Source organism: Scyliorhinus torazame, chromosome 12 (genome assembly GCF_047496885.1).
Source record: "Scyliorhinus torazame isolate Kashiwa2021f chromosome 12, sScyTor2.1, whole genome shotgun sequence".
In the NCBI taxonomy this organism is placed as follows: Eukaryota; Metazoa; Chordata; class Chondrichthyes; order Carcharhiniformes; family Scyliorhinidae; genus Scyliorhinus; species Scyliorhinus torazame.
Window position 1 is genome coordinate 66,533,994 of NC_092718.1, and position 27,539 is coordinate 66,561,532.

Sequence of the window (27,539 nt, forward strand, 5' to 3'; positions counted from 1 at the left end):
AGGATACCCAATTTTTTTTTTTCCAATTAAGGGGCAATCTAGTGTGGCCAATCCACCTAACCTGCACATCTTTGGGTTGTGGGGCTGAAACCCATGCAGACACAGGGAGAATGTGCAAACTCCACACGGACAGTGGCCCAGGGCCGCTTTCGAACCCAGGTCCTCAGCGCCGTAGTCCCTGTGCTAACCACTGCGCCATGTGCCACCCGAAATCCGTCTTTGATGAAAGCCATCAACTGCTCCATCTGGGCCTTTCCCACTGGCGGTGACCCTTCCCCCTCTGCAATTTTCACAATTGTTGTGCCACAGGTCCCCTCCAATTCCTTAGCCAGGTCTTTACTTGTTTTTTGCCGGGTCTGGTAGCCAGTAGACATGCCAACCTTGGAGAACCTCTCCCTCTACACCTTCTGCGCCACTTTCCTGCCGGAGCTACCCCACAAGTGGGTATAAAGTGCCCAAACCAGCACCTTTGAGCCGGAGCAGCCCTGTATGCGACCACTCACTCCATGGTCACCACCGGTCATGGGCAATTAGGAATGGGCAACAAATGTTGGCCCAGTCAGCGATGCCCACAGAACCCTGACAGCGACCTTCTTCCCAGTGCATCACCAATACCTTTACATACTTTATATGCATTCATTGCAAATCAGATGGAAAATGACCAAGCTACCATAAACTTGGAGGGTCTACAATACGGCAGCCAGGAACTGCTCCCAGAGCCCTGCGGATGCAATTCGATTTTACAGTAAAGGTTCTTTTACGGAAGTTGAATAAAAGCAATAATTATAGATCATTCCACAGTGCAGGAGGAGGCCATTCGGCCCATCGAGTCTGCACAGACCTTCTGAAAGAGCACTCTACCTATGCCCACTCCCCTACTCTATCCGAGTAGCCCCATAACTCTACATAACCATTGGACATTAAGGGACAATTTAGAATGGGCAATCCACCGAACCTGCACATTTTCGGACAATAATCTGCATCGCCTCAGATTATTCAGATAATACAAAGAAAAATCAAAATATTTGGTTACTGGAAACCTGGAATAGAATACTGGAATACTCAGCAGGTCAAACAGTTGCCTTGGGGAAGGAATTGGCTGCAACTGCATTATTGGTTAATAGCAGTGTGCCATATCCTTGATGCAGAGCCCGGAGCCCCAACCCTCTGCACTCTCCCTTAGAAACATAGAAAAGAGGAGAAGAGGAGGCCATTCAGCTCTGCTCTGCCATTCATTTTGATCATGGCTGATCATCCAACTCAATAGCCTGATCCCACTTTCCCCCATAACCTTTGATCCCTTTCGCCCAAGTGCCATATCCAATTGCTTCTTGAAAACATACAATGTTTTGGTCTCAACTACTTTTTGTGGTAGCGAATTCCACAGGCCGACCACTCTGAGTGATGAGATTTCTCCTCATCTCAGTCCGAAATGCTTTACCTTGTATCCTCAGACTGTGACCCCTGATTCTGGACACCCCCACCATCGGGAACATCCTTTCTGCATCTACCCTGTTAGAACTTTATTGGTTTCTATGAGATTCCCCCCTAATTCTTCTGAACTCCAGTGAATACAATCCGAACTGACTCAATCTCTCCTCATACGTCCACCCTGCCATCCCAGGAATCAGTCTGGTAAACCTTTGCTGCACTCCCTCTATAGCAAGAACATCCTTTCTCAGATAAGGAGGCCAAAATTGTGCGCACGATTCCAGGTGTGACCTCACCAAGGACTTGTACAATTGCAGCAAAACATCCTTGCTCCTGTACTCGAATATTCTCGCTTTGACGGCCAACATACCATTTGCCTTCTTCACCACTTGCCGCACCTGCATGCTTACCTTCAGTAACTGGCGTATGAGGACACCCAGGTCTCGATGCAAATTTCTTTCTCCTAATTTGTGTCCATTCAGATAATCTGCCTTCCTCTTTTTACTACCAAAGTGGATATCCTCACATTTATCCAAATTATACTGCATCTGCCATTCATTTGCCCACTCACTCAACTTGCCCAAATCACACTGAAGGATCGCTACATCCTCCTCATAGCTCACACCCCCACCCAGCTTAGTGTCATTGCAAATTAAGAGATATTACATTAAGTTCCCTCATCTAAATCATTAATCATAGAACCATAGAAAAGTTACAGCACAGCAGGAGGCCATTTGACCCATCACATCCATGCTAGCTCGAGGACACCCAGGTGCCCTTTCTCATCCCACCTTCCTGCACCTGGTCCATTGCCCTGTATCTTACAGACTTGGTGCAGATCCAGGTACTTTAAAAAAAACATAGGTCTCTGCCTCCACCACCAATTCGGGCAGCGAATTCCAAACTCCCGCTACCCTCTGCATAAAAATGTTCTTTCTCATGTGCCCTCTACACCTTCTGCCACTTATCTTGAATCTATGTTGCCTGATTCTAGAATTATCCACCAAAGGAAACAATTTAATCCTTTCCATTATTTTTCTTCCCCTCATAATTTTATACACCTCAATTATGTCACCCCCCAGCCTTCTTTCTGCCAAGGAAAATAACCCTAACCTATCCAATCTCTCCTCGCAACTACACTTTTCTAGCCCTGGCAACATTCTTGTGAACCTCCTCTGCACTCTCTCCAGACCAATTACATCCTTCCTGTAATGTGGTGACCAGAATTGCAAACAATACTCCAGTTGTAGCCTCTCCTGTGTATTATACAATTCCAACATTATATCCTTACGTTTTTTATATTCTATACCTCTCCCAGTGAAGGAGAGCATTCCATATGCTTTCTTTACAACCTGGTCTACTTGAACTGCTGCCTTTAGGGACATGTGTACTTGTACACCAAGATCTCTTAGTTCATCCAGCCCTCTCAGTATATTCCCATTTATTGTATATTCCCTATAGCTGTTTGGCTTCCTTAATGCATGACCTCACGCTTCTCAGTGTTAAATTCCATCTGCGACTTTACTGCCCACTCCACCAACCCATCTATATCATTTGGAGATTATTGCTATCCTCTACATTATCCACACAGCCAATCTTTATGTCATCTGCAAATTTCCCAATTGTGCTCTCCACGTGCATGTCTAACTCGTTAATATATAACTCAAACAGTAAGGGTTCCAACACCTAACCCTGTGGAACACCACTTGAAACAACTTTCCAATTGCAAGGGCAGCCATCAGCCATTACCTTAGTTTCCCATCACTAACCCAACTTTTTATCCAGTTTTCCACATTGCATGTATCCCATGGGATTTCACTTTCTTGACCAATCAGCCATGTGGTAATTTGTCACATGCCTTGCTAAAATCCATGTACACAACATCCACTGCACTACCTTCATAACCTTTGCTGTCACTTCCTAAAAGAATTCAATCAATTTTGTGAGGCAAGATCTTCCTTCAACAAATCCATGTTGACTATCCCAACAAGTCCATGCCTTTCTATGCAACAGTTAATCCTATCTCTCAGGATTGACTCCACTAACTTGCCCACCACCAACGTAAGACTAACTGGCCTATAATATGACCTAACTGGCCATCTCTTTACGCAAAGAGTGGTGAGGCCGTGGAATGCCCTACCTGCAACAGTAGTGAACTCGCCAACATTGAGGGCATTTAAAAGTTTATTGGATAAGCATATGGATGATAATGGCATAGTGTAGGTTAGATGGCTTTTGTTTCGGTGCAACATCGTGGGCCGAAGGGCCTGTACTGCGCTGTATTGTTCTATGTTCTATAATTGTTTCCATTTCCTTCGATCCCTTTTTAAACAATGGAACCAGGTTTGCAATTCTCCAGTTCTCCGGTGCCTCCCTGTATCTAGTGAGGATTGGAAAATCATCCTCGGAGCATCTGCTAACTGCTTCCTGACCACCTTCAATAGCCTTGGATACAATCCATCTGGCCCTGGTGACTTATCAACTTTTAAGGCTTTCAACTCTTCCAGTGCTTCCTCTCTCTATATGATTATCCCATCCAATATCTCTGTGTTTGTCCTGGACTACTATATCTGCATCATCCATTTCATTTGTAAACACGGAGACAAAATATTCATTTAAGACCCTTCCCACAGCCTCTTTATCTGCACACAAGGTCCCCTCTACATCCCTGATAGGTCCCACTTTTTTCTTAACTAATCTTTCACCATGAATATATTAGTCAAATATCTTTGGGTTTTCTTTAACTTTATGTAACTAATCTTTTTTCATGCTCTCTCTTTGATTTCTTTATTTCCCTTTTGACTTTGTCCCTGCACTTCCTTTAGTTGTCTAGGCTATCTGCAGTGCTTAGTTCTTTGTGCCTATCGTACACTTTCTTTTTCTGGATCTTCTCCTGTATTCCTCTAGACAATCAGGGGGTCTAGATTTGTCAGTACCACTCGTATTTTTGGAGGGGACTGCTACTTTGTATATTTTGATATCTCCTTTTAGTGCTTCCCACTGGTTTTCCACTGATTTATCCTCTAGCAATGCTGGCCAGCCCACCTCAGCCAAGTGCCTTCTAGTTTATGCAAAATTTGCCTTTCCCAAGTTCTAAATTTTTATTCCTGCTTTATCTCTTTCACTTTCCTTAATATATATTGTGAATAGTTGGGGCCCCAGGACTTATCTCCGCGATACGTCACTGCCTGCCATTTGGAGAAAACACGTTAATTCCCTGTTTTCTTTTCACCTTCCTTTTTGAATATTGGAGTGACATTAACTATCCTCCAATCTGTAGGAACTGTTCCGTTCCGGAGTCTATAGAATCCTGGAAGATGACTGCCAATGCATCCACTATTTCTAGAGCCACTTCCTTAAGTACTCTGGGATGTAGATTATCATGCCCTGGGGGTTTATCAGCCTCCAACCTCATCAATTTCCCCCAAACCATTTCTCGACCAATATTGATTTCCTTCAGTTCCTCCCTCTCACTAAATCCTGTGTTCCCCAACATTTCTTGAACGTTATTGGTGTCCTCATTTGTGAAGACAGAACCAAGGTATGTATTTAGTTCGTCAGCCATTTCTTTGTTCCCCATTATAAATATCCTGTTTCTGACTGTAAGGGGCATACATTTGCCTTCACCAATCTTTTTCTCTTCATGTACCTATAGAAACTTTACAGTCAGTTTTTATGTTCTCCGCAAGCTTACTCTCATACCCTTTTCCCCTTCTTAATCAATCCCTTTGTCCACCTTTGCTGAATTCTAAACTGCTCCCAAGGTTTCCTCAGATTTGTTGTTTTCTTGGCCGATTTATGTGCCTATTCCTTGAATCAAATACTGTCTCTAATTTCCCTTGTAAGCCATTGTTTGGCCATCTTTTCTGTTTTACTTTTGTGCCAGACATGAATAAACAATTGTTGCAGTTCATCCATACGCTCCTTGAAGGTTCGCCATTGCCTATCCACTGCCATCCCTCCGAGTAACGTTCCCACTCCCATCATAGCCAACTCGCGCCTCATACCAAGGTAGTTTCCTTTATTAAGATTCAGGATCCTAGTCTCAGAATCAGCTACATAACTCTCCACCTTGACGAAAATTCTCTCATGGTGGCTCATCCCCAGGGCCTCGCACAACTAGATAGCCAATTATTCCTTTCTCATTAGGCAATACCAAGTCTAGGATGGCCTGTTCTATAGTTGATGCCTCAACGTATTGATCCAGCAAAGCATTCCATACGCACTGCAGGAATTCCTCCTCTCCGGTATTGTGACTAATTTGATTTGCCCAGTCTATATGAAGATTAAAATCACCCATAATTACAGATATTCCTTTATCGCATGGGCCTCATGGGCATGTGATTAAGGAGTATTTCAGCAGTCAGTATCTGCCCAAGGCGGGTTGAGGGTAGATGGAATGCTGACAGGATTATATTGCTGCTATTCTTCAGGTCAGATAGCACCCGTCAGTCCACACCTAATATACCAACATCCCGCTTCTCACCAAAAATGCTGCCTTACTTTCTGATTTGTTTGCTTTCTGTGTCGCTTTTGTCTTGTTGATTTTGTTGTACTTAAGTATCGCAAGGTTAAAGAATATCAAGGTGATTAAAGGCTATCTTTATATCCTAGGTAGCCAGTGCTGTGTCTGGAGGAATGCAGAGACTAGAGCTCGGAGCTCAGAATCTTACTGTTGAAGACTCAACAAATGAAGAGCAGCCAAAGGAAAAACCCAGTAATCAAACCAACAAGAACAGACTTATTCTTATGCCTAAAATCAAACCCAGTAATGCAAAAGGCAGTGATGAGTTAGAAAAAAAAGAAAGCCCACCTGAGGCTGAGACAGGAGAGGGTCCACCGGCCGAGGAGGGAGAGGGTCCACCGGCCAAGGAGGGAGAGGGGCCACCGGCCAAGGAGGGAGAGGAGCCACAGGCTGAGGAGGGAGAAGGGCCACTGACCGAGGAGGGAGAGGGGCCACCGGCCAAGGAGGGAGAGGAGCTACAGGCCGAGGAGGGAGAAGGGCCACTGACCAAGGAGGGAGAGGGGCCACAGACCAAGGAGGGAGAGGGACCACCGGCCAAGGAGGGAGAGGGACCACCGGCCAAGGAGGGAGAAGGTCCATCTGCTAAGGAAGGAGAGGAAGAAGACCTATCTTGTGCCACAGAAACTGTTGCTGATTGCCAAGAAAGTGAAGGTGAATCTGATTTCCAAGCAGAGGTATCGTCAGGTGTAAATGTAATGAAGAAACAGTTGTCTGAAACAAACAGTAACAGCTCGTTAAACAGAGCAAATCTAATCAGAGTGAAATGTGCTTCCTTGGGAGATATCTTATCAGAATCCAAGCAACATGCAATAAGGAAACAAATTGATACAAGTGGCCATCTCGAAGAGAGGAATGTGGAAAAATTGGAAGGTGAGATAGCTTTTGAGCTGAAAGTAACAGAGGAACTTCTCCAACAAGCAGCTGGTGAGCAACATCTTCAGAGCAATATCACCCAAGACAGCTGGTCAACCAGGAGTGCGGCACACTTGCTGAATGAAGCCATGGCTAAATGGACTGAAGCTGACAAAGTCTTGCAAGAACTTAAGGGTTTAAAGGGATTATGCAACAAATCTGAGACTCTCACTTTGGAGGAAAGAGAAAGGCGTAAAAATCTGCTGACTATGTACAGAAGAAGCGTGCCTTAACCTGACTGTGTAACATAGGGACCGACGATACAAACTGGCTGTTTGGTGAGTTGCAATACGAGTATGTTGGACCAGGTCTCCTGTATCCTGTTAAATTTCTTTGGTGAGATGGGGAGGAGGTTCTATTTTTGTTGAGAGAGAATTTTGCACAGATACCTGAGATGCTTTACAATGAAGGAACAGATATTTTTTTAAAAAACAAGCAGTGTTACAATGTGGACTAAGAATGTGAAATTCCACACCTGCTACCCTAGTCAGTCACCAGCTTGACGGCTACAGAAATTCAAACATTTTTGCACATGCTCAGTAATTTGCCTTTTAGCTAAACAAGTGCTTCCTCCAATTTCCTGTTCCTGTTCCTTGCTTTGAGCCGGTACTTTTCAAGCCTCTGACATTCCTGCTGTATTTCCACACTGTCCTTTTGAGTGAACCCAGGGAATACAGAATGTGTTCTATATGCAGCAAGTATACTTGTAAAGTGGCTAACTGTACATTGAAAGTTGCTGCAGCCGTTTCTGAAGGTGATGTTGTCAGCTCAGTGAGGGTGAGTTTTCTCGTGAAGGAGATGAGCAACAAAGGCCAAACTCATCCACAATTCGAAGGAAATTAAGTGCAAGGTTCTGAAACATTGAAATGTGAATGTAGAATCACTGATTTGTTTTTACCATTCAGTATTTGAGTTGCCACAAATATTTACTGTTTTTAGATGAACTGCATTGTCCAAATACAACATTTGTACTTCTGTGAACTCCTATTAAAATAATTTCTACTGCCAGTATTAATATTTATGCAAAAAAAAACCTAATACGACTTTGCCTTAGTATTTACCCAGTGGAATGTTTTTATATCCTGCCTATTAACACAGGCTTATTGCTTTATTTATACTTTAACCGTGTTTATATTTTTCTGTAACAAAGGATTCATGCAATGGAATAGAATGAAGCACTTCACAATAAAATGGCATTCTATTCACCTGCAAAATCAATCTCCTTTACACTTATTCCACTCACTGATTTAAGGTGTGCAGAATTTAATTGGTTTTATATGGCTGAAAGTTGATGTAACTTATTCACTGTTTAGTCACTTTGACCTCATTTTGAGTATCTCACCACCCACCACCTGTTCTCCATACACACACCCTGGCCAGAGATATTTGAGTCTCTAAGGTCAGGTTACAATTGTCTATAAACTAATTGTAGAAACAATCGTGTTCCCACTAGCTTGCATCCTCTGGGACAAAAAAGAACAAACCTAGCTTCTCAACGTTTTGCGGCCTTGCTGCATGAGTGGGATGTTGTTTGTTGATCACTAGTATCTCTCACAGGTCTGGTAAGCTTTGGGTGCAAAGTAAAGATCCTGTTACTCTCTCCCAGTAATGTACCTCATCTCATCTTCACAACCCACAATTGCGTGAGTATGAATGTTTCCGTAAGCCTCCCTTGTGTCCTAAATTCCTTCTGACTGTTCTGGCCTCTTGCCCTCATCCTTCACATCAACAACTTCATCCATAAGACCGTAAGATATAGGAGCAGAATTAGGACATTTTGGCCCATCGAGTCTGCTCCTCCATTCGATCATGGCTGAAACGTTTCTCATCCTCATTCTCTCCTGCCTTCTCCCCGTGACCCCTGATCTCCTTATTAATCCAGAACCTATCTGTCTCTGTCTTAAAGACACTCAGTGACTTGGCCTCCACAGCTTTCTGAGGCAATGAATTCCAAAGATTCACCACCATCTGGCTGAAGACATTCCTCCTCATCTCATTTTAAAAGGATTGTCCCTTCAATCTGAGGTTGTGCCCTCGGGTTCCAGTCTCTCTTACTAGTGGAAACATTTTCTCATCGTCCCTCTATCTAGGCCTCTCAGTATTCTGTAAGTTTTAATGAGACCCCCCCCCCCCCCCCCCACTTCCAAGTACAGGCTGCTCCTCATATGAAAAGCCCTTAATTCCTGGAATCATTCTTGTGAAGCTTCTCTGGACCCCCTCCAAGGCCAGCACATCCTTCCTTAGATACGGGGCCCAAAAGTGCTCACAATATTCCAAATAGGGTCTGACCAGATCCTTCTGCAGCCTCAGCAGTACATCCCAGCTCTTGTACTTTAGCCCTCTCAAAATGAATGCTACCATTGTATTTACCTTCCTAACTGCCAGCTGAACCTGCATTTTAACCTGAAGAGAATCCTGAACTAGGATTCCTAAGTCCATTTGTGCTTCAGATTTCCAAAGCCTTTCCCCATTTAGAAAATAGTCTGTGCATAACCTCACACTTTCCACATTGTATTCCATCTGCCACTTCTTTGCCCACTTTCCTAGCCTGTCCAAGTCCTCCTGCAGCCTCCCTGCTCCCTCAACATTACCTTCCCTCTACATATCTTTGTACCATCTGTAAACTTGGCAATAATGCCCTCAGTTCCTTCTTCCAGATCGTGAATCGTTGTGGTCCCAATACTGAACCCTGTGGAACACCACTAGCCACTGACTGCCATCCTGAAAAAAAAACCTTTATCTGTCTTCTGCCAGTCAGCCAATCCTCTATCCATGCCAGTACCTTGCCCCTAACACTATGGACTCTCATTTAGCAGCCTCCTGTATGGCACCTTGTCAAAGGTCTTCTGGAAATCTAAATAGATTACGTCCCCTGGCCCTCCGTTGTCTAACTTCCTTGTTACCTCCTCAAGGAATTCTAACAGATTTGTCAGGCATGACTCCTCTTGATGAAGCCATGCTGACTCAGCCTTATTTTACCACGCACTTCCAAGTACTCCGCAATCTCATCCTTAATAATGGACTCTAAAGGACTTCTGGCGATGACATGTAGGCGGAGGTCGCACGTTGGGTGACTCCTGCCACAGTTCTCATTTTTTGGCCCTTTTCACACAGATTTTTCACAGTTAATTGGATTGAATATGCCTTTGTTATGTCCAAAGCCTATGCCTGGTTTGACACAGGGCGATCCTTCTGAATTTATTATTATGCTTTCTCACAGTGGTTTGATATAACGGAGTGATTTGTGAGGCCATTTCAGGGGCAGCATAGAGGCAATCACATTGCAGTGGGTCTTGAGTCACATTTAGGACAGAGCAGAAAAGGCTAGTGGATTTCCTTCCCTAAAGGACATTAATGAACCGAATGAATTTCATGATAATCCGGTAATTTCATTGTCACCATTACTGATGCACTTTTAATTCCAGATTTATTTAAATTCCATAATTGCCATAATGGGATTTGAATTCATGTCTCTGGGACATTAATCCCAGCCTCTGGATGACTAATCCAGTAACATTACCACAATTCGACTGTAACTGAAATATATAAACATATCCATGAAATTAGTAAAATACATCAAACAATAATTATAGGAGATTTCACCCACCCCAAAATAAACACTCACGATGTGAAGGGAAAAGGGAATGAAGTTTTACACTGTGTCAAGGGGCCATTCCTGGCCCAGTATGTAAGAGAACGACAATAAAGACATCATTGCAATTTCAAACCTGAAAAGATAAGAAAATTAAAAAGAACATCTAGGAAATAACAAGTACAACAGTTAGCAGTTTTAAGATAATAATTGAGAAAGGAACGAGTAAGACAAAGACCAAATTTATAGGTTGCAAATAAATGAAGAGCAGGGCCATATATATCCGATAGTTCACAAAAGATCCAACAATGTTACGTTTATGGATTTTCAATAGGCTTTTGATTTTGGTTGTTCGCAAAATTGATGCCCATGGAATGAAATGGAAAGTGCCAGCAATGGAAGAGAATAGTGGTGGCTGACTGTTTCATGGACTGGAGGGAGGTATACAGTAGAGTTCTTCCAGGATGCTACTGGCACCACTGATGTTTTGATCCACATTAATGACTTGGACTTTGGGATACAGAGCACACTTTCAAAATATGCAAATGACACAAGACTTGGAAGTGTAGTAAACAGTGAGGAAGATAGTAATCGACTTCAATAAGAGAAAGGGCGGAGGTGCCCTTAAATTTCGCAAAGGCAGATAGTGCGCAGGAAAAGTGGGACTCAGGCCACTGGCGACTATGGCAACTTTCTCTGCCATATCGTTCGGGACTTGGGAAAAAACAGCAAGGGGCGTTTTTGTTTTTGGGACGCCATTTGTAAAGGCCCAGTGCACAAAAGTTCACTTAGAACCTGCCCAATCACGAATACACCGGTACTAACACTGTCCCCTGGCACAACCTCACATTCCTGCCTACCTCCGATAACCTTTCACCTCCCCATCTTAATCTATCTATTGAGAATCTGTCTTGCTCTGCCTTAAAAATATTAAAAGACTCTGCTTCTGCTAACCTTTGAGACTCACCACCCGCCGAGAAAAAAAATTCTCCTCAGTTCTGTCTTAAATGAGCGACCTCTTATGGGACCCCGTGTTCTAGATTCTCCCACAAGAGGAAACATCCTCTCCACATCCACCCTGTCAATACCCCTCAGGGTCTCAAAGGTTTTGATCAAGTCACCTCTTACTCTTCTAAACTCTGGTGGATACAAGTCGAGCCTGACCAACCGTTCCTCATAAGACAACCTAAGCATTACTGGTAATAGTCTGGTAAACGTTCTCTTGAACAGCTTCGAACAACATTCACATCTTTCCTTGGTAAAGAGACTAATACTGTACCCAATACTCCAGATGTGGCCCCGTGCAACTGAAGCATTCAATTCCCCTCACAATAAATAATAACTCTCCATTAGCTTTCCTAATTACTTGCTGTACCTGTATACCAGCCCTTTGTGATTCATGCACTCGGACAACCAGATCCCTCTTCACCTCAGAGCTCTGTAATCTCGCCATTTAGATAATATACATTGTTCTTCTCCTTCCTGCCAAAATGGACAATTTCACATTTGCCCACATTAACTCACTTAAACTCTCTCTCAGTCTCTTTATAGCCGCTCTATGTCCTCTTCAGAATTTACTTTCCTACCTATCTTTGCATCATCAGCACATTCATAATGATAATCTTTATTATGTCAGAAGTAGGCTTATATTAACACTGCAATGACGTTACTGTGAAAAGCCCCTAGTCGCCACACTCCGGCGCCTGTTCGGGTACACGCAGGGAGAGTTCAGAATGTCCAATTTACCTAACAAGCACGTCTTTCGGGACTTGTGGGAGGAAACCGGAGCACCCGAAGGAAACCCACGCAGACATGGAGAGAACGTGCAGACTGCACAGACAGTGACCCAAGCTGGGAATCGAACCCGGGTCCCTGTGAAGCGACAGTGCTAACGTGCCTCTGCAACCATGGGCGGGATTCTCCAATAATGGGGCTATGTCACCATAATAAGAACATAAGAACTAGGAGCAGGAGTAGGCCATCTGGCCCCTCGAGCCTGCTCCGCCATTCAATGAGATCATGGCTGATCTTTTGTGCACTCAGCTCCACTTTCCGGCCCGAACACCATAACCCTTAATCCCTTTATTCTTCAAAACAATATCTATCTTTATCTTAAAAACATTTAATGAATGAGCCTCTACTGCTTCACTGGGCAAGGAATTCCATAGATTCACAACCCTTTGGGTGAAGAAGTTCCTCCTAAACTCAGTCCTAAATCTACTTTCCCTTATTTTGAGGCTATGCCCCCTAGTTCTGCTTTCACCCGCCAGTGGAAACAACCTGCCCGCATCTATCCTCTCGATTCCCTTCATAATCTTATATGTTTCTATAAGATCCCCCCTCATCCTTCTAAATTCCAACGAGTACAGTCCCAGTCTACTCAACCTCTCCTCGTAATCCAACCCCTTCAGCTCTGGGATTAACCTAGTGAATCTCCTCTGCACACCCTCCAGTGCCAGTACGTCCTTTCTGATGTGATGAGTGATGTGCCACAGGGATTACTGCTGGGGCCTCAACTTTTTACACACCATGCTGATGTGAAAACCGGCGCCAACCACTCCGGCGTCAACGGCTCCCGACAGTGAGGAATTCTCCCCTTTCTAGGGGGCTAGGTTGACGCCGGAGTGGTTCCCGCAGCTCCAGCTGGCGCCGAAGGGCCGGCACGAGTTCGTGCATGTGCAGAACGGCCGGTGTATTTCTGCGCATGCGCGGGGGTTCCTTTCTCCACGCCGGCCCCCGGGCAATATGGCGGAGCCCTTCCTGGGCCCGGCGCGGAGGAAAAAAGGCCCCTCGTAACCAGCCTGCCCGCCGATTGGTAGGCCCTGATCCCGGGCCAGGCCAACGTGCCCCCCCCCCCCCAAGGACGGCTTCCGCACACTTAACTGCCAGGTCCCGCCATGTGTGAGGTGAGTAATCAACGCCGGCGGGACTGGGCAAAACTTGTCGGCCCATCGAGGCCCGGAGAATCACTGGGGGGGGGGGGGGGGGGGGGGGCGCTGTCAACGCCCCCCGACCGGCATAGCGGGAATCCCGCTGGCGCCCGAAAAACGGCACAGCAAAATAAGGAAGCCGGGAGCGGGGCGGGATTCGCACCTCCCCTCCGGGGATTCTCTGACCCGGCGCAGGGTCGGAGAATCCCGGACCATATCTTCAAACCCATCATCCAAATCATTTATATAAACTGTAAAAAGTTGAGGCACCAGCGGTAATCCCTGTGGCACATCACTCATCACATCTGCCAAGCAGAAAAAGACCTGGTGGCAGAGTGGCACTGCTGCCTCACAGCGCCAGGGACCCAGGTTCAAGGTGACTGTGTGGGGTTTGCACATCCTCCCCGTGTCTGCGTGGGTTTCCTCCGGGTGCTCCGGTTTCCTCCCACAGTCCAAAGATGTGCAGGTTAGGTGGATTGGCCATGATAAATTGCCCTTCGTGTCCAAAATTGCCCTTAGTGTTGGGTGGGGTTACTGGGTTATAGGGTTGGGTTGAGGTGTTGACCTTGGGTAATGTGCTCTTTCTAAGAGCCGGTGCAGACTCGATGGGCCGAATGGCATCCTTCTGCACTGTAAATTCTATGATAATCTATCTATGATAATTCCAACTCTGTTTCCTGTTAGCTAGTCAATCTTCAATGATGCCAATATGGTTCCCCCACAGTACACAATGAGTTTAATTTATGCAATACCTTTTGATATGACAGTTTACCATAGAATCTCTGCAGTGCAGAAGGAGGCCATTTGGCCCATCGAGTATAGACCATTGACAGTTATGGATAGGTGTCTGGATTATAGAAAATGTCTCTCACATCACACTCCCCTGAAAGTGATTTGTTTGTTTCTCACCTTCGCCTTGGAAAGCGGTCTTGAATTTTTAAGCAGTTTGCTGTCTCAGTTCAAATTGCAGTTTCCAGTCAGCTGAAAGTTGAAACACCATTTTCAAAACCAAAGAGACATAGCCTCATGGCATGTCTCATCTGAATGGTGACACCTCAGACTAGAGTGGCCAGCGACAGAGGCCACAAACATCAGACATCCTCACAATGTGTGTTGGCCTATGTCATCATGTTTGGAGATTCCGCACAAACGGGGGGTAGGAATTTACGAAAATAAACTTCACTTTTGTGTCCCAGATACATTGAGGCTGCTGCAGAGGGGGAATGAAACAAGTACAGGCCCCTACTGGTACTTTACTCAGGTAAGTGGACTAAGAGTCAAAATACCGGCTGTGAAGCCAGCTAAAAACTGGAGAATCAGGTACAAAACGTGACGTCTGACCACTTCAAGGAACTTGCTAAAACCCTTGCTTGATTTGTGTTTCTCTTTTAATGCCTGTCCTGCTGGCTGGTTTTAAAATCACAGACTTTTGGTCTTGAACTGCCCCCCGCCCCCCTTCCTTCTCCACACCCAGCTCCAGGCTGCTATGTGGATTGATTGGCAGATCCCCTCAGTATGCTCTATGGCATAGTCCGTGATGTCATGTTGATGGACTTGGCAAGCAGCCAAACAGCTTTTTTGAAATCTGGTCCGTGGACAGATTCTCGCTTGGGATAGGTGGAGCTTGTCTGAAACTCCATTTTTTCAGTTCTGTGAATGATCCAAGCCTGCAGCAGATTTCAGGCACTCTCTCTCAGCTCACTCTCTGCCAGGTGATTTAAGAGGCTCACAGCCAGACCTGTGAAAGATACTCCTGTTTAAAAGACTTCAGGCAGCAGCCAGACCTGTGAAGAGAACTACTGGTTTGAAATGCTGCGAGCAGGTTCTCTCACCAGGTCTGTAACAGTTTAATACTCTGTCTGAATGGCTGGGAAAAGCCCAGTCTGAGAACTCTCTTCACGATACAGCCAGAAACTCTGCACAGCGATCAGACAAGCAGTTGAAAGACTGAGTGGATGTAAAATCTGCTGTAAACTCTCAGGTAAAAACCACCAGTAATATCTCCGGGAGACTGAGAGTCCATCTGGTGGCTGCATAATATAATTGCAAAACCTGAATCTCTTGTGTGAAGGCGATTCCCCAGAGGAAGACCTACAGTCTGGGAGTTCTAATGGATGGTAGTCCTTAAAAGATCGAAACGCACTGATGGTTTACAACACCTCGCATTCTGAAGAGATCACCACCTACAAGGACCTCAACCTCAGCCGCGAAGATGCTCAAATCTCTCATACCCTTTTAATCCCTGTTATTTTTATTCCTTTCCCTACCCCCCTACCATATGTTTGTCTGGGTGGAGGGTGGTTTGTGGTTTTGAGAATAGGTAGACTAGTCGCCCTTTGTTCGATTATATGTTTATCTTTTACTCTTGTTATAATTAAACAGTTTGTTAATGTTTTACTTATAAATCTGGTGCCTGTAACTCATTGGAGCAGTCAAGGGTTAAAGATCTCAGGAAAATACACATATTATTGGTTAATTCACTTATGTTGGGACTCTGGGGTCTGTGGGGCTGGAACTGACCCGCGCACTCGCCCAGAGTGTTGTAACACCACACTACCTCTGACAGTGTAACACTCCCTCAGTTCTGCAATGGAGTGCCTGTCAGGAATTTGTGCTCACGTCCTATGAGTGAGACTTGCATCCTTGATCGGGTTTCCAAATGTGATTGAATGTATTCCTGGAGGTTCCATCATGTGTCTTGCCTCCACTTTCTAGCCATTAGTTGGCCAACACCACTATCTTTGTGATGGATGGCCTTTCTATGCATAGAAAGCACAAAGGCTCTGATCTGAATGGATGATGCTTGACTTTCAGCCAAACAGCTTGTATTTCCCTTTCAATATTTTTATATCTGGTAAAGAGAAATGTTCAGAGAAAATGAAAAAAAAACATTCTCGTGTCACGATGATATTTCCCATGTTTGCACACAGCAGTGTCCTGGAGGTTGTTCTTCAATTCCATGAAACCCCAGGTCAATCTAGAGGGTTACCGACAATTGCCCATAGAATCACACAGTGCAGAAGAAGCCCTTCAGCCCATTAAGTCTGCACCGACACATGAATAACACCTGACCTGCCTACCTAATCCCATTTTCCAGCACTTGACCCATAGCCTTGAATGTTATGATGTGCCAAGTGCCCATCCAGGTACTACTTAAAGGATGTGAGGCAACCCGCCTCTACCACCCTCCCAGGTAGTGCATTCCATACCGTCACCACCCTCTGGCTAAAAGTACTTTTCCTCACATTCCCCCCCCCCGAAACCTCCTGCCCCTCACCTTGAACTTGTGTCCCTCGTGAATGACCCTTCAAAGAAGGGAACAGCTGCTCCCTATCCACCCTGTCCATGCCCCTCATAATCTTGCACACCTTGATGAGGTTGTCCCTCATTCTTTTCTGCTCCAGTGAAAACAACCCAAGTCTATCCAACCTCTCTTCATAACTTAAATGTTCCATCCCAGGCAACATCCTGGTGAATCGCCTCTGCACCTCCTCCAGTGCAATCACATCCTTCCTATAATGTAGCGACCAGAACTGAACACAGTACCCCAGCTGTGGCCTCACCAAAGTTCTATACAACTCCAACATGACCTCCCTGCTTTTGTAATCTGTGCCACAATTGGAAAAGGCAAGTGACCCATATGCCTTTTTCACCACCCTATTAACCTGCCCATGTGCCTTCAGAGATCTATGGACAAACACGCCACAGTCCCTTTGTTCCTCAGAACTTCCTATTGTCATGCCATTTATTGAATACTTCTTGTCAAATTACTCCTTCCAAAGTGTATCACCTGACACTTAGAACATAAAACATAGTACAGCACAGAACAGGCCCTTCGGCCCTCGATGTTGTGCCGAGCTTTGTCCGAAACCAAGATCAAGCTATCCCACTCCATGTCATTCGGGTGTGCTCCAGGTGCCTATCCAATTATTGCTTGAAAGTTCCTAAAGTGTCCGACTCCACGATCACAGCAGGCAGTCCATTCCACACCCTAACCATTCTCTGAGTAAAGAACCTACCTCGGACATCCCTCCTATATCTCCCACCCCTTGAAACAGCTACATCCACCCGAGGAAATAGTCTCTGAACGTCCACTCTATCTATCCCCCTCATCATCTTATAAACCCCTATTTCGTCGCCTCTCATCCTCCTTCGCTCCAATTAGAAAAGCCCTAGCTCACTCAACCTTTCCTCATAAGACCTACCCTCCAATCCAGGCAGCATCCTGGTAAATCTCCTTTGCACCCTTTCCAATGCTTCCACATCCTTCCGATAATGAGGTGACCAGAACTGCACACAATACTCCAAATATGGTCTCACCAGGGTCCTGTACAGTTGCAGCATAACCCCACGGCTCTTAAACTCAAGCCCCCTGTTAATAAACGCGAACACACTATAGGCCTTCTTCACGGCTCTATCCACTTGAGTGGCAACCTTCAGAGATCTGTAGACATGAACCCCAAGCTCTCTCTGTTCCTCCACATTCCTCAGAACCCTGCCGTTGACCCTGTAATCCGCATTCAAATTTGTCCCACCAAAATGATACACCTCGCACTTATCAGGGTTAAACTCCATCTGCCATTTTTCAGCCCAGCTCTGCATCCTATCAATGTCTCTTTGCAGCCTACAACAGCCCCCCACCTCACCCACTACTCCACCAACCTTGGTGTCATCAGCAAATTTCCTGAACCCCCTTCAGCCCCCTCCTCCAAGTCATTGATAAAAATCACAAATAGCAGAGGACACAGCACTGATCCCTGTGGTACACCGGTGGTAACTGGTCTCCAGTCTGAACATTTTCCATCCACCAACACCCTCTGTCTTCTCTGTGATAGCCAGTTACTTATCCAATTGGCCAAATTTCCCTCTATCCCACACCTTACTTTCTTCATGAGCTGACCATGGGGAACCTTATCAAACGCCTTACTGAAATCCATGTATACGACATCAACTGCTCTACCTTCATCTACACACTTAGTTACCTCCTCAAAGAATTCAATCAAATTTGTGAGGCAAGACTTACCCTTCACGAATCCGTGTTGACTATCCCGGATTAAGCTGCATCTTTCCAAATGGTCATTAATCCTATCCGTCAGGACCCTTTCCATTAACTTACCGACCACCGAAGTAAGACTAACCGGCCTATAATTACTGGGGTCATTCCTATTCCCTTTCTTGAACAGAGGAACAACATTCACCACTCTCCAGTCCTCTGGCACTATCCCCGTGGACAGTGAGGACCCAAAGATCAAAGCCAAAGGCTCTGCAGTCTCATCTCTTGCCTCTCAAAGAATCCTAGGATATATCCCATCTGGCCCAGGGAATTTGTCGACCCTCAGGTTTTTCAAAATTGCTAATACATCTTCTCTCAGAACATCTACCTCCTCCTGCCTACTCGCCTGTATCACACTCTCATCCTCAAAAACATGGCCCCTCTCCTTTGTGAACATTGAAGAAAAGTATTCATTCAACGCCTCTCCAATCTCTTCTGATTCCATGCACAAGTTCCCACTACTGTCCTTGACCGGATCCTCACCCTGGTCATTCTTTTATTTCTCACATAAGAGTAAAAAGCCTTGGGGTTTTCCTTGATCTGACCCGCCAAGGACTTCTCATGCCCCCTCCTAGCTTTCCTAAGTCCTTTTTTTAGCTAATTCCTTGCTACCTTGTAACCCTCAAGCGACCCAACTGAACCTTGTTTTCTCATCCTTACATATGCTTCCTTTTTCCTCTTGACAAGACATTCAACCTCTTTTGTGAACCATGGTTCCCTCACACGGCCATTTCCTCCCTGCCTGACAGGGACATACCTATCAAGGACACGCAGTATTTGTTCCTTGAACAAGCTCCACTTTTCATTTGTGCCTTTCCTTGACAGTTTCTGTTCCCATCTTATGCTCCCTAATTCTTGCCTAATCGCATCATAATTACCCCACCCCCAATTATAAACCTTGCCCTGCCGTATGGCCCTAGCCCTCTCCATTGCAATAGTGAAAGACACCAAATTGTGGTCACTATCTCCAAAGTGCTCTCCCACAAACAAATCTAACACTACATTACCCAGTACCAAATCCAAACCCAATCTGGCCCCACCTCTTGTCGACCTATCCACATATCGTGTCAGGAAACCCTCCTGCACACACTGTACAAAAACTGCCCCATCTGAACTGTTCGACCTATAGACGTTCCAATCAATATTTGGAAAGTTAAAGTCACCCATGACAACTACCCTGAGACCTCCACACCTATCCATAATCTGCTTTGCAATTTCTTCCTCCACATCTCTATTACTATTTGGGGGCCTATAGAAAACTCCTAACAACGTGACCGCTCCTTTCCTATTTCTAACTTCAGCCCATATTACCTCAGTCGGCAGATCCCCCTCAAACTGCCTTTCTGCAGCGGTTAAACTATCCTTGATTAACAATGCAACTCCTCCACCTCTTTTACCACCTTCCCTACTCTTACTGAAACATCTATACCCCGGAACTTCCAACAACCATTCCGGCCCCTGTTCTAACCATGTCTCCGTAATGGCCACAACATCATAGTCCCAAGTACCAATCCACGCTCCAAGTTGACCTACCTTATTCTGGATGCTCCTTGCATTGAAGTAGACACACTTCAACCCACCTTTCAGCCTACACTCCTGCGACCTTGATACCCTCCTCAGTACCTCACGACTCTCAACACTGGCTTCTGGACGACAGCTCGTTTTCCCATCCCCCTGACAAATTAGTTTAATTTGCCGTAGCAACTTTTCCTCCCAGGATATTGGTGCCCCTCTGGTTCAGGTGCAAACCATCCTGTTTGTACAGGTCCCACCTTCCACAGAATGTGTTCCAATTATCCACATAGCTGGAACCCTCCCTCCTACACCATCCCTGCAGCCACGAGTTTATCTGCACTCTCTTCCTGTTCCTCACCTCACTAGCACGTGGCACCGGCAACAAACCAGAGATGTCAACATGGTTTGTCCTGGCTCTCAGCTTCCACCCTAGCTCCCTAAATTCCTGTTTTAAATCCCCGTCCCTACGCTTACCTATGTCATTGGTACCGATGTGTACCACGATTTGTGACTGTTCCCCCTCACTCTTAAAGATTCTGAAAACACGGTCCGAGACTTCTCAGGGTTAAATTTTACCTGCCCATTTGACCATCCCGTCTATTTTGCCTTCTTTCTAAGTCTCCCATTTGGACCTTGTCAAAGGCTTTGCTGAAATCCATATAAACTACATCAATTGCACTACCCTCACCTACAGACCTGGTCACATCCTCAAAATATGCAATCAGACTTCCGGTGGCGGCCATGGTGTGAGTGGTTGTGCATTTGGCAGATTTGTTTGGACATTTTACCCGTTTTAGGGTGGATGTTTTGTAGAAAATAGGCATAGGACTGGCTGGAAAAAAGTTTGACTCCGTTGGTAAGGCTGGTGGATGGATCCATGGACCAGAAATGGGTGGAGAAGAAGGGAGCAGTTGGAGCAGGAGAATCTTTGTGCGCCACAGGACAAGATGGCGGAGGGTAAAGGGTCCGCCTTGCCTGCCCAATGGTCAACAGAGCAACTGGTGGACCTTTTAACTGAAAGTTTAGCTGACAGAGGAGGGAGGCCCAGGAGGACCTAGCCACGGCGATGGAGCCGTTAAAAGCGGTAATTGACGACTTCCGGGTGCGGCGATGACCAGCTAAGTCGCACGTTTCGGCAGCTCCCGGTGGAACGGACTTTTGGGCTCTTAATAGGAGCCCCAACGGCAATTTTAACGGCTAAAAACACTGTGCGGTAAACCAGAAGGGAATCCCCCCTGGATACGGACGGAAAAAGGAGAGTAAAGTGGCCGGATTGCGGTGGATCCTTTAGAGCAGCGGCAAGGAAGGCAAGCAAAAACCAAGATGGCGTCGGAAGGTGGTAGCTTAACATGGGGCCCTGAACAACAAGAGTCCTTGAAATGCTGTGTGGAAGAGCTCAAAAAGGAAATGAAGAAGGAGCTGTTGGCCCCGATATTACAGGCGATCGAAGGGCTAAAGGAGGAGCAAAAGACCCAGGAGCGGGAGCTTCGGGTCGTGAAGGCAAAGGCTGCCGAGAATGAGAACGACATACAGGGCCTGGTGGTGAAGACGGAGATGCACGAGGCACACCATAAACGATGTGTGGAAATGCTGGAGGGGCTGGAGAACAACGCGAGGAGGAACAACCTAAGGATTTTTGGTCTTCCTGAAGGTGCGGAGGGAGCGGACGTCGGGGCATATGTGAGCACGATGCTGCACTCGTTAATGGGAGCGGAGGCCCCGGCGGGTCCGCTGGAGGTGGAGGGAGCATACCGAGTGATGGCACGAGGACCGAGAGCAGGAGAAATTCCTAGAGCCATAGTGGTGAGATTCCTCCGTTTTAAGGATAGAAAGATGGTCCTTAGATGGGCAAAGAAAACTCGGAGCAGTAAATGGGAGAACGCGGTGATCCGCGTATACCAAGACTGGAGTGCGGAGGTGGCGAGAAGGAGGGCGAGCTTTAATCGGGCCAAGGCGGTGCTTCACAAAAAGAAGATAAAATTCGGAATGCTGCAACCGGCAAGACTGTGGGTCACATATCAAGGGAGGCACCACTACTTTGAGACGGCGGATGAAGCGTGGACTTTTATCGTGGAAGAAAAATTGGAATGAGCGGGTTATTAAAAAAGAACGTTTGAAACAAAGTGGTGGGGCGAGTATGGGGGGGCGAAGAGGGGGGTAAAAAGGGGGGAAAGAGGAGTTTTATGTTATTAATCCTGCGATGTGGTAACTTTTCTCTCTTCCACAGGTGGTAGTGGGGGGAGGAAAGGAGGTGGAGGAGATGGGGCGTTGGCCATTGGGGGCGGGGCCAAGGGGGAAGCGCGGGCTCAGTTCCCGCGCTATGATAATCATGGCGGGAATAGGGAAGCAGGAAGGAGGGGGCGTCGCACGGTGCGAGCCGAGGTCACGGGGGGAAGCCGAGGTCGGCCAGAGTTTGCTGACTTCTGGGAGCAACATGGGGGGTGTAACTACGCTAGTGGGGGATCTAGCGGGGGGGGGGGGGGGGGGTGGGAGGGGGGAATTATTGGGTTGCTGCTGCTGGGGAGAGGGGGGAGCTGGTATGGGGTGGGATGGGCGGGGGGGCACCGCCTGGGGGGGACACAGCTGCGTGGGAACCGGGTGAGGAGCTGGAAAAAGGGGATGGCTAATCGACAAGGGGGGGGGTAAAAAGCCCCCCAACCCGGCTGATCACGTGGAACGTGAGAGGGCTGAACGGGCCGATAAAGAGGGCACGGGTACTCGCACATCTTAAGAAACTTAAGGCAGACGTGGTTATGTTACAGGAAACGCACTTGAAACTGATAGACCAGGTTAGACTACGCAAAGGATGGGTGGGGCAGGTGTTCCATTCGGGGCTAGATGCGAAAAACAGGGGGGTGGCTATATTAGTGGGGAAGCGGGTAATGTTTGAGGCAAAGACTATAGTGGCGGATAGCGGGGGCAGATAGGTGATGGTGAGTGGCAAACTACAGGGGGAGACGGTGGTTTTGGTAAACGTATATGCCCCGAACTGGGATGATGCCAATTTTATGAGGCGTATGCTAGGACGCATCCCGGACCTAGAGGTGGGAAAGTTGGTAATGGGGGGAGATTTCAATACGGTGTTGGAACCAGGGCTGGACAGGTCGAGGTCCAGGACTGGAAGGAGGCCGGCAGCAGCCAAGGTGCTTAAAGATTTTATGGAGCAGATGGGAGGAGTAGACCCGTGGAGATTTAGCAGACCTAGGAGTAAGGAGTTTTCGTTTTTCTCCGATGTCCACAAAGTCTATTCGCGAATAGACTTTTTTGTTTTGGGAAGGGCGTTGATCCCGAAGGTGAGGGGAACGGAGTATACGGCTATAGCCATTTCGGATCACGCTCCACATTGGGTGGACTTGGAGATAGGGGAGGAAACAGAAGGGCGCCCACCCTGGAGAATGGACATGGGACTAATGGCAGATGAGGGGGTGTGTCTAAGGGTGAGGGGGTGCATTGAAAAGTACTTGGAACTCAATGATAATAGGGAGGTCCAGGTGGGAGTGGTCTGGGAGGCGCTGAAGGCAGTGGTTAGAGGGGAGCTGATATCAATAAGGGCACATAAAGGAAAGCAGGAGAGTAGGGAACGGGAGCGGTTGCTGCAAGAACTTCTGAGGGTGGACAGGCAATATGCGGAGGCACCGGAGGAGGAACTGTACAGGGAAAGGCAAAGGCGACACGTAGAATTTGACTTGCTGACAACGGGTACTGCAGAGGCACAGTGGAGGAAGGCACAGGGTGTACAGTACGAATATGGGGAGAAGGCGAGCAGGTTGCTGGCCCACCAATTGAGGAAAAGGGGAGCAGCGAGGGAAATAGGGGAGTGAGGGATGAGGAAGGAGAGATGGAGCGGGGAGCGGAGAGAGTGAATGGAGTGTTCAAGGCATTTTATAAAAAATTAAAGGAAGCTCAACCCCCGGATGGGAGGGAGAGAATGATGGGCTTTCTGGACCGGCTGGAATTTCCCAAGGTGGAGGAGCAGGAAAGGGTGGGACTGGGAGCACAGATCGAAATAGAGGAAGTAGTGAAAGGAATTAGGAGCATGCAGGCGGGGAAGGCTCCGGGACCGGATGGATTCCCAGTTGAATTTTACAGGAAATATGTGGACTTGCTCGCCCCGCTACTGATGAGGACCTTTAATGAGGCAAAGGAAAGGGGACAGCTGCCCCCGACTATGTCTGAGGCAACAATATCGCTTCTCCTAAAGAAGGAAAAGGACCCGCTGCAATGCGGGTCCTATAGACCTATTTCCCTCCTAAATGTAGACGCAAAGATTCTGGCCAAGGTAATGGCAATGAGGATAGAGGATTGTGTCCCGGGGGTGGTCCACGAGGACCAAACTGGGTTTGTGAAGGGGAGACAGCTGAATACGAATATACGGAGGCTGCTAGGGGTAATGATGATGCCCCCACCAGAGGGGGAAGTGGAGATAGTGGTGGCGATGGATGCCGAGAAAGCATTTGATAGAGTGGAGTGGGATTATTTGTGGGAGGTGCTGAGGAGATTTGGTTTTGGAGATGAGTATGTTAGATGGGTGCAGCTGTTGTATAGGGCCCCGATGGCGAGTGTGGTCACGAATGGACGGGGATCTGCATACTTTCGGCTCCATAGAGGGACAAGGCAGGGATGCCCTCTGTCCCCATTATTGTTTGCACTGGCGATTGAGCCCCTGGCAATAGCATTGAGGGGTTCCAAGAAGTGGAGGGGAGTACTTAGAGGAGGAGAAGAACACCGGGTATCTCTGTATGCGGATGATTTGTTGTTATATGTAGCGGACCCGGCGGAGGGGATGCCAGAGATAATGCGGACACTTCGGGAGTTTGGAGAATTCTCAGGATATAAACTGAACATGGGGAAAAGTGAGTTGTTTGTGATGCATCCAGGGGAGCAGAGCAGAGAAATAGAGGACTTTCCGCTGAGGAAGGTAACAAGGGACTTTCGTTACTTGGGGATCCAGATAGCCAAGAATTGGGGTACATTGCATAGATGAAATTTAACGCGGTTGGTGGAACAAATGGAGGAGGACTTCAAGAGATGGAACATGGTATCCCTGTCACTGGCAGGGAGGGTGCAGGCGGTTAAAATGGTAGTCCTCCCGAGATTCCTCTTTGTGTTTTAGTGCCTCCCGGTGGTGATCACGAAGGCTTTTTTTCAAAAGGATTGAAAAGAGTATCATGAGTTTTGTGTGGGCCGGGAAGACCCCGAGAGTGAGGAAGAGATTTTTACAGCGTAGTAGGGATAAGGGGGCGCTGGCACTACCGAGCCTAAGTGAGTACTACTGGGCCGCCAATATCTCAATGGTGAGTAAGTGGATGGGAGAAGAGGAGGGAGCGGCGTGGAAGAGATTGGAGAGGGCGTCCTGTAGGGGGACTAGCCTACAAGCTATGGTGACGGCCCCATTGCCGTTCTCACCGAAGAAATACACCACAAGCCCGGTGGTGGTGGCGACTTTGAAAATTTGGGGACAGTGGAGACGGCATAGGGGAAAGACGGGAGCCTTGGTGGGGTCCCCGATAAGAAATAACCATAGGTTTGCCCCGGGGAGAATGGATGGGGGATTTGGAATATGGCAAAGAGCAGGAGTAACGCAACTGAAAGATCTGTTTGTGGATGGGAAGTTCGCAAGTCTGGGAGCGCTGACCGAGAAATATGGGTTGCCCCAAGGGAATGCATTCCGGTATATGCAACTGAGGGCTTTTGTGAGGCAACAGGTGAGGGAATTCCCGCAGCTCCTGACGCAGGAGGTGCAGGACAGAGTGATCTCAAAGACATGGGTGGGGGACGGTAAGGTGTCAGATATATATAGGGAAATGAGGGACGAGGTGGAGATTATGGTAGATGAGCTGAAAGGGAAATGGGAAGAAGAGCTGGGGTAGGATATTGAGGAGGGGCTGTGGGCGGATGCCCTAAGTAGGGTAAACTCATCGTCCTCGTGTGCCAGGCTAAGCCTGATTCAATTTAAGGTGTTACACAGGGCGCATATGACTGGAGCACGGCTCAGTAAATTTTTTGGGGTAGAGGATAGGTGTGCGAGATGCTCGAGAAGCCCAGCGAATCACACCCACATGTTCTGGTCATGTCCGGCACTACAGGGCTTCTGGGTGGGGGTGACAAAGGTGCTTTCGAAAGTAGTGGGGGTCCAGGTCGAACCAAGCTGGGGGTTGGCTATATTTGGGGTTGCACAAGAGCCGGGAGTGCAGGAGGCGAGAGAGGCCGATGTTTTGGCCTTTGCGTCCCTAGTAGCCCGGCGCAGGATACTGTTGATGTGGAAGGAAGCCAAGCCTCCGGGTGTGGAGACCTGGATAAATAACATGGCAGGGTTTATAAAGCTGGAACGGATTAAGTTCGTTCTAAGGGAATGGAAAAGAAGAAGGCAGCAGCAGCAGCCCAGGAGGGGGGGGGGCGGGGGGGGGGGGAGGAACCAGAAGGACTCTCAGGGTTGTTAATATATATGTATAATATGTATAGGTCGTTGCTATAAATAATTGTATATTGGACTGTTAAAACATATTTTTGGAGAGTGTTTATCTGAGACAAGGCAGTTGCCAATTAGTTTTAGTTTTCGTTTTTGTTATATACTATTTATTCTTTGTTTATAAAACAGGTCATTGTTATTTATACTGTTATAGTATTGTGTAAAGGATGCACAATGTACTGTGATGGTTGACCAAAAATTTTCAATAAAATAGTTTTTTTAAAAACCGGTAATTGACCGGGTGGAGCAGAGGCTGGAGTCCCAGGGAGAGGCTAGTCGGAAAGTGAAGGAGGCGTGAGGGAGCACGAGGAGCAGCTTTCCTCATTGGTGACAGAGATAGGTGTGATGTGGGAGACTCAGCAGCGGTTGAGGGAAAAGATGGAGGACTTGGAGAACCGTTCCTGGAGGTAGAACCTAAGGATTGTAGCGATGCCTGAAGGCATCGAGGAAGCGGACGCTGGCTCGTATGTGGCCAAGATGTTGGGGAAGTTGATGGGGAAGGGGGCATTTGACCGGCCCCTGGAGGTCAACTGAGCGCACAGGGCGCTGATGAGGAAGCCGCAGGTGAACGAACCACCGAGGGCAATGGTGATGTGTCTTCACCGGTTCCTGGTCAAGGGGAAAATACAGAAATGGGCAAGGCAGACGAGAGGTACGCCTGGGAGGGGGGGGTGAGCTACGGGTGTACCAGGACCTGGCGAAGAGGAGAGCCGGGTTTAACTGGGTGAAGTTTGGGATGTTGTACCCGGCCCGCCTTTGGGTGACTTTTAATAGCCGAGGACATCATTTTGGAACACCAGAGGAGGCGGTGGAATTTTTAAGAGACAATAGACTAACAGGAGAAGGAGGAAGAGTGAGGTCTCCCCGATGCAGGCGAGGGGGCAGCAGAGGAGGTTGGGCGAGCTGCCGTTTAAGGTAGTGGGGGCCAACTTCAGGTATCTGGGCATCCAAGTGGTCCGGAGATTGGAGCAATTGCATAAATTGAATTTGGCCCGGTTGGTGGAGCAAATGAAGGGGGATTTTAAGCGGTGGGACGTGCTCCCGTTGTCATTACTGGGGCGGGTACAGTCCGTGAAGATAACAGTACTCCCGAGGTTTTTATTTGTATTTCA

The 27,539-nt window shown here is 47.2% G+C and overlaps 1 protein-coding gene across 2 annotated transcripts in view; it reads left to right on the top strand.

Moving 5' to 3' along the window:
* The window catches only part of plekho2 (pleckstrin homology domain containing, family O member 2), an 82,570-nt gene extending 74,488 nt beyond the window's left edge, over positions 1-8,082 (top strand). For both annotated transcript variants that reach the window (XM_072468814.1, XM_072468815.1), the window contains one exon: positions 6,046-8,082. In XM_072468814.1, the coding sequence (XP_072324915.1) occupies positions 6,046-7,101 (1,056 nt within the window). In that variant the 3' untranslated portion in view covers positions 7,102-8,082. The remainder of the gene's footprint in view (positions 1-6,045) is intronic.
* The last annotated feature ends 19,457 nt before the right edge of the window (positions 8,083-27,539 follow it).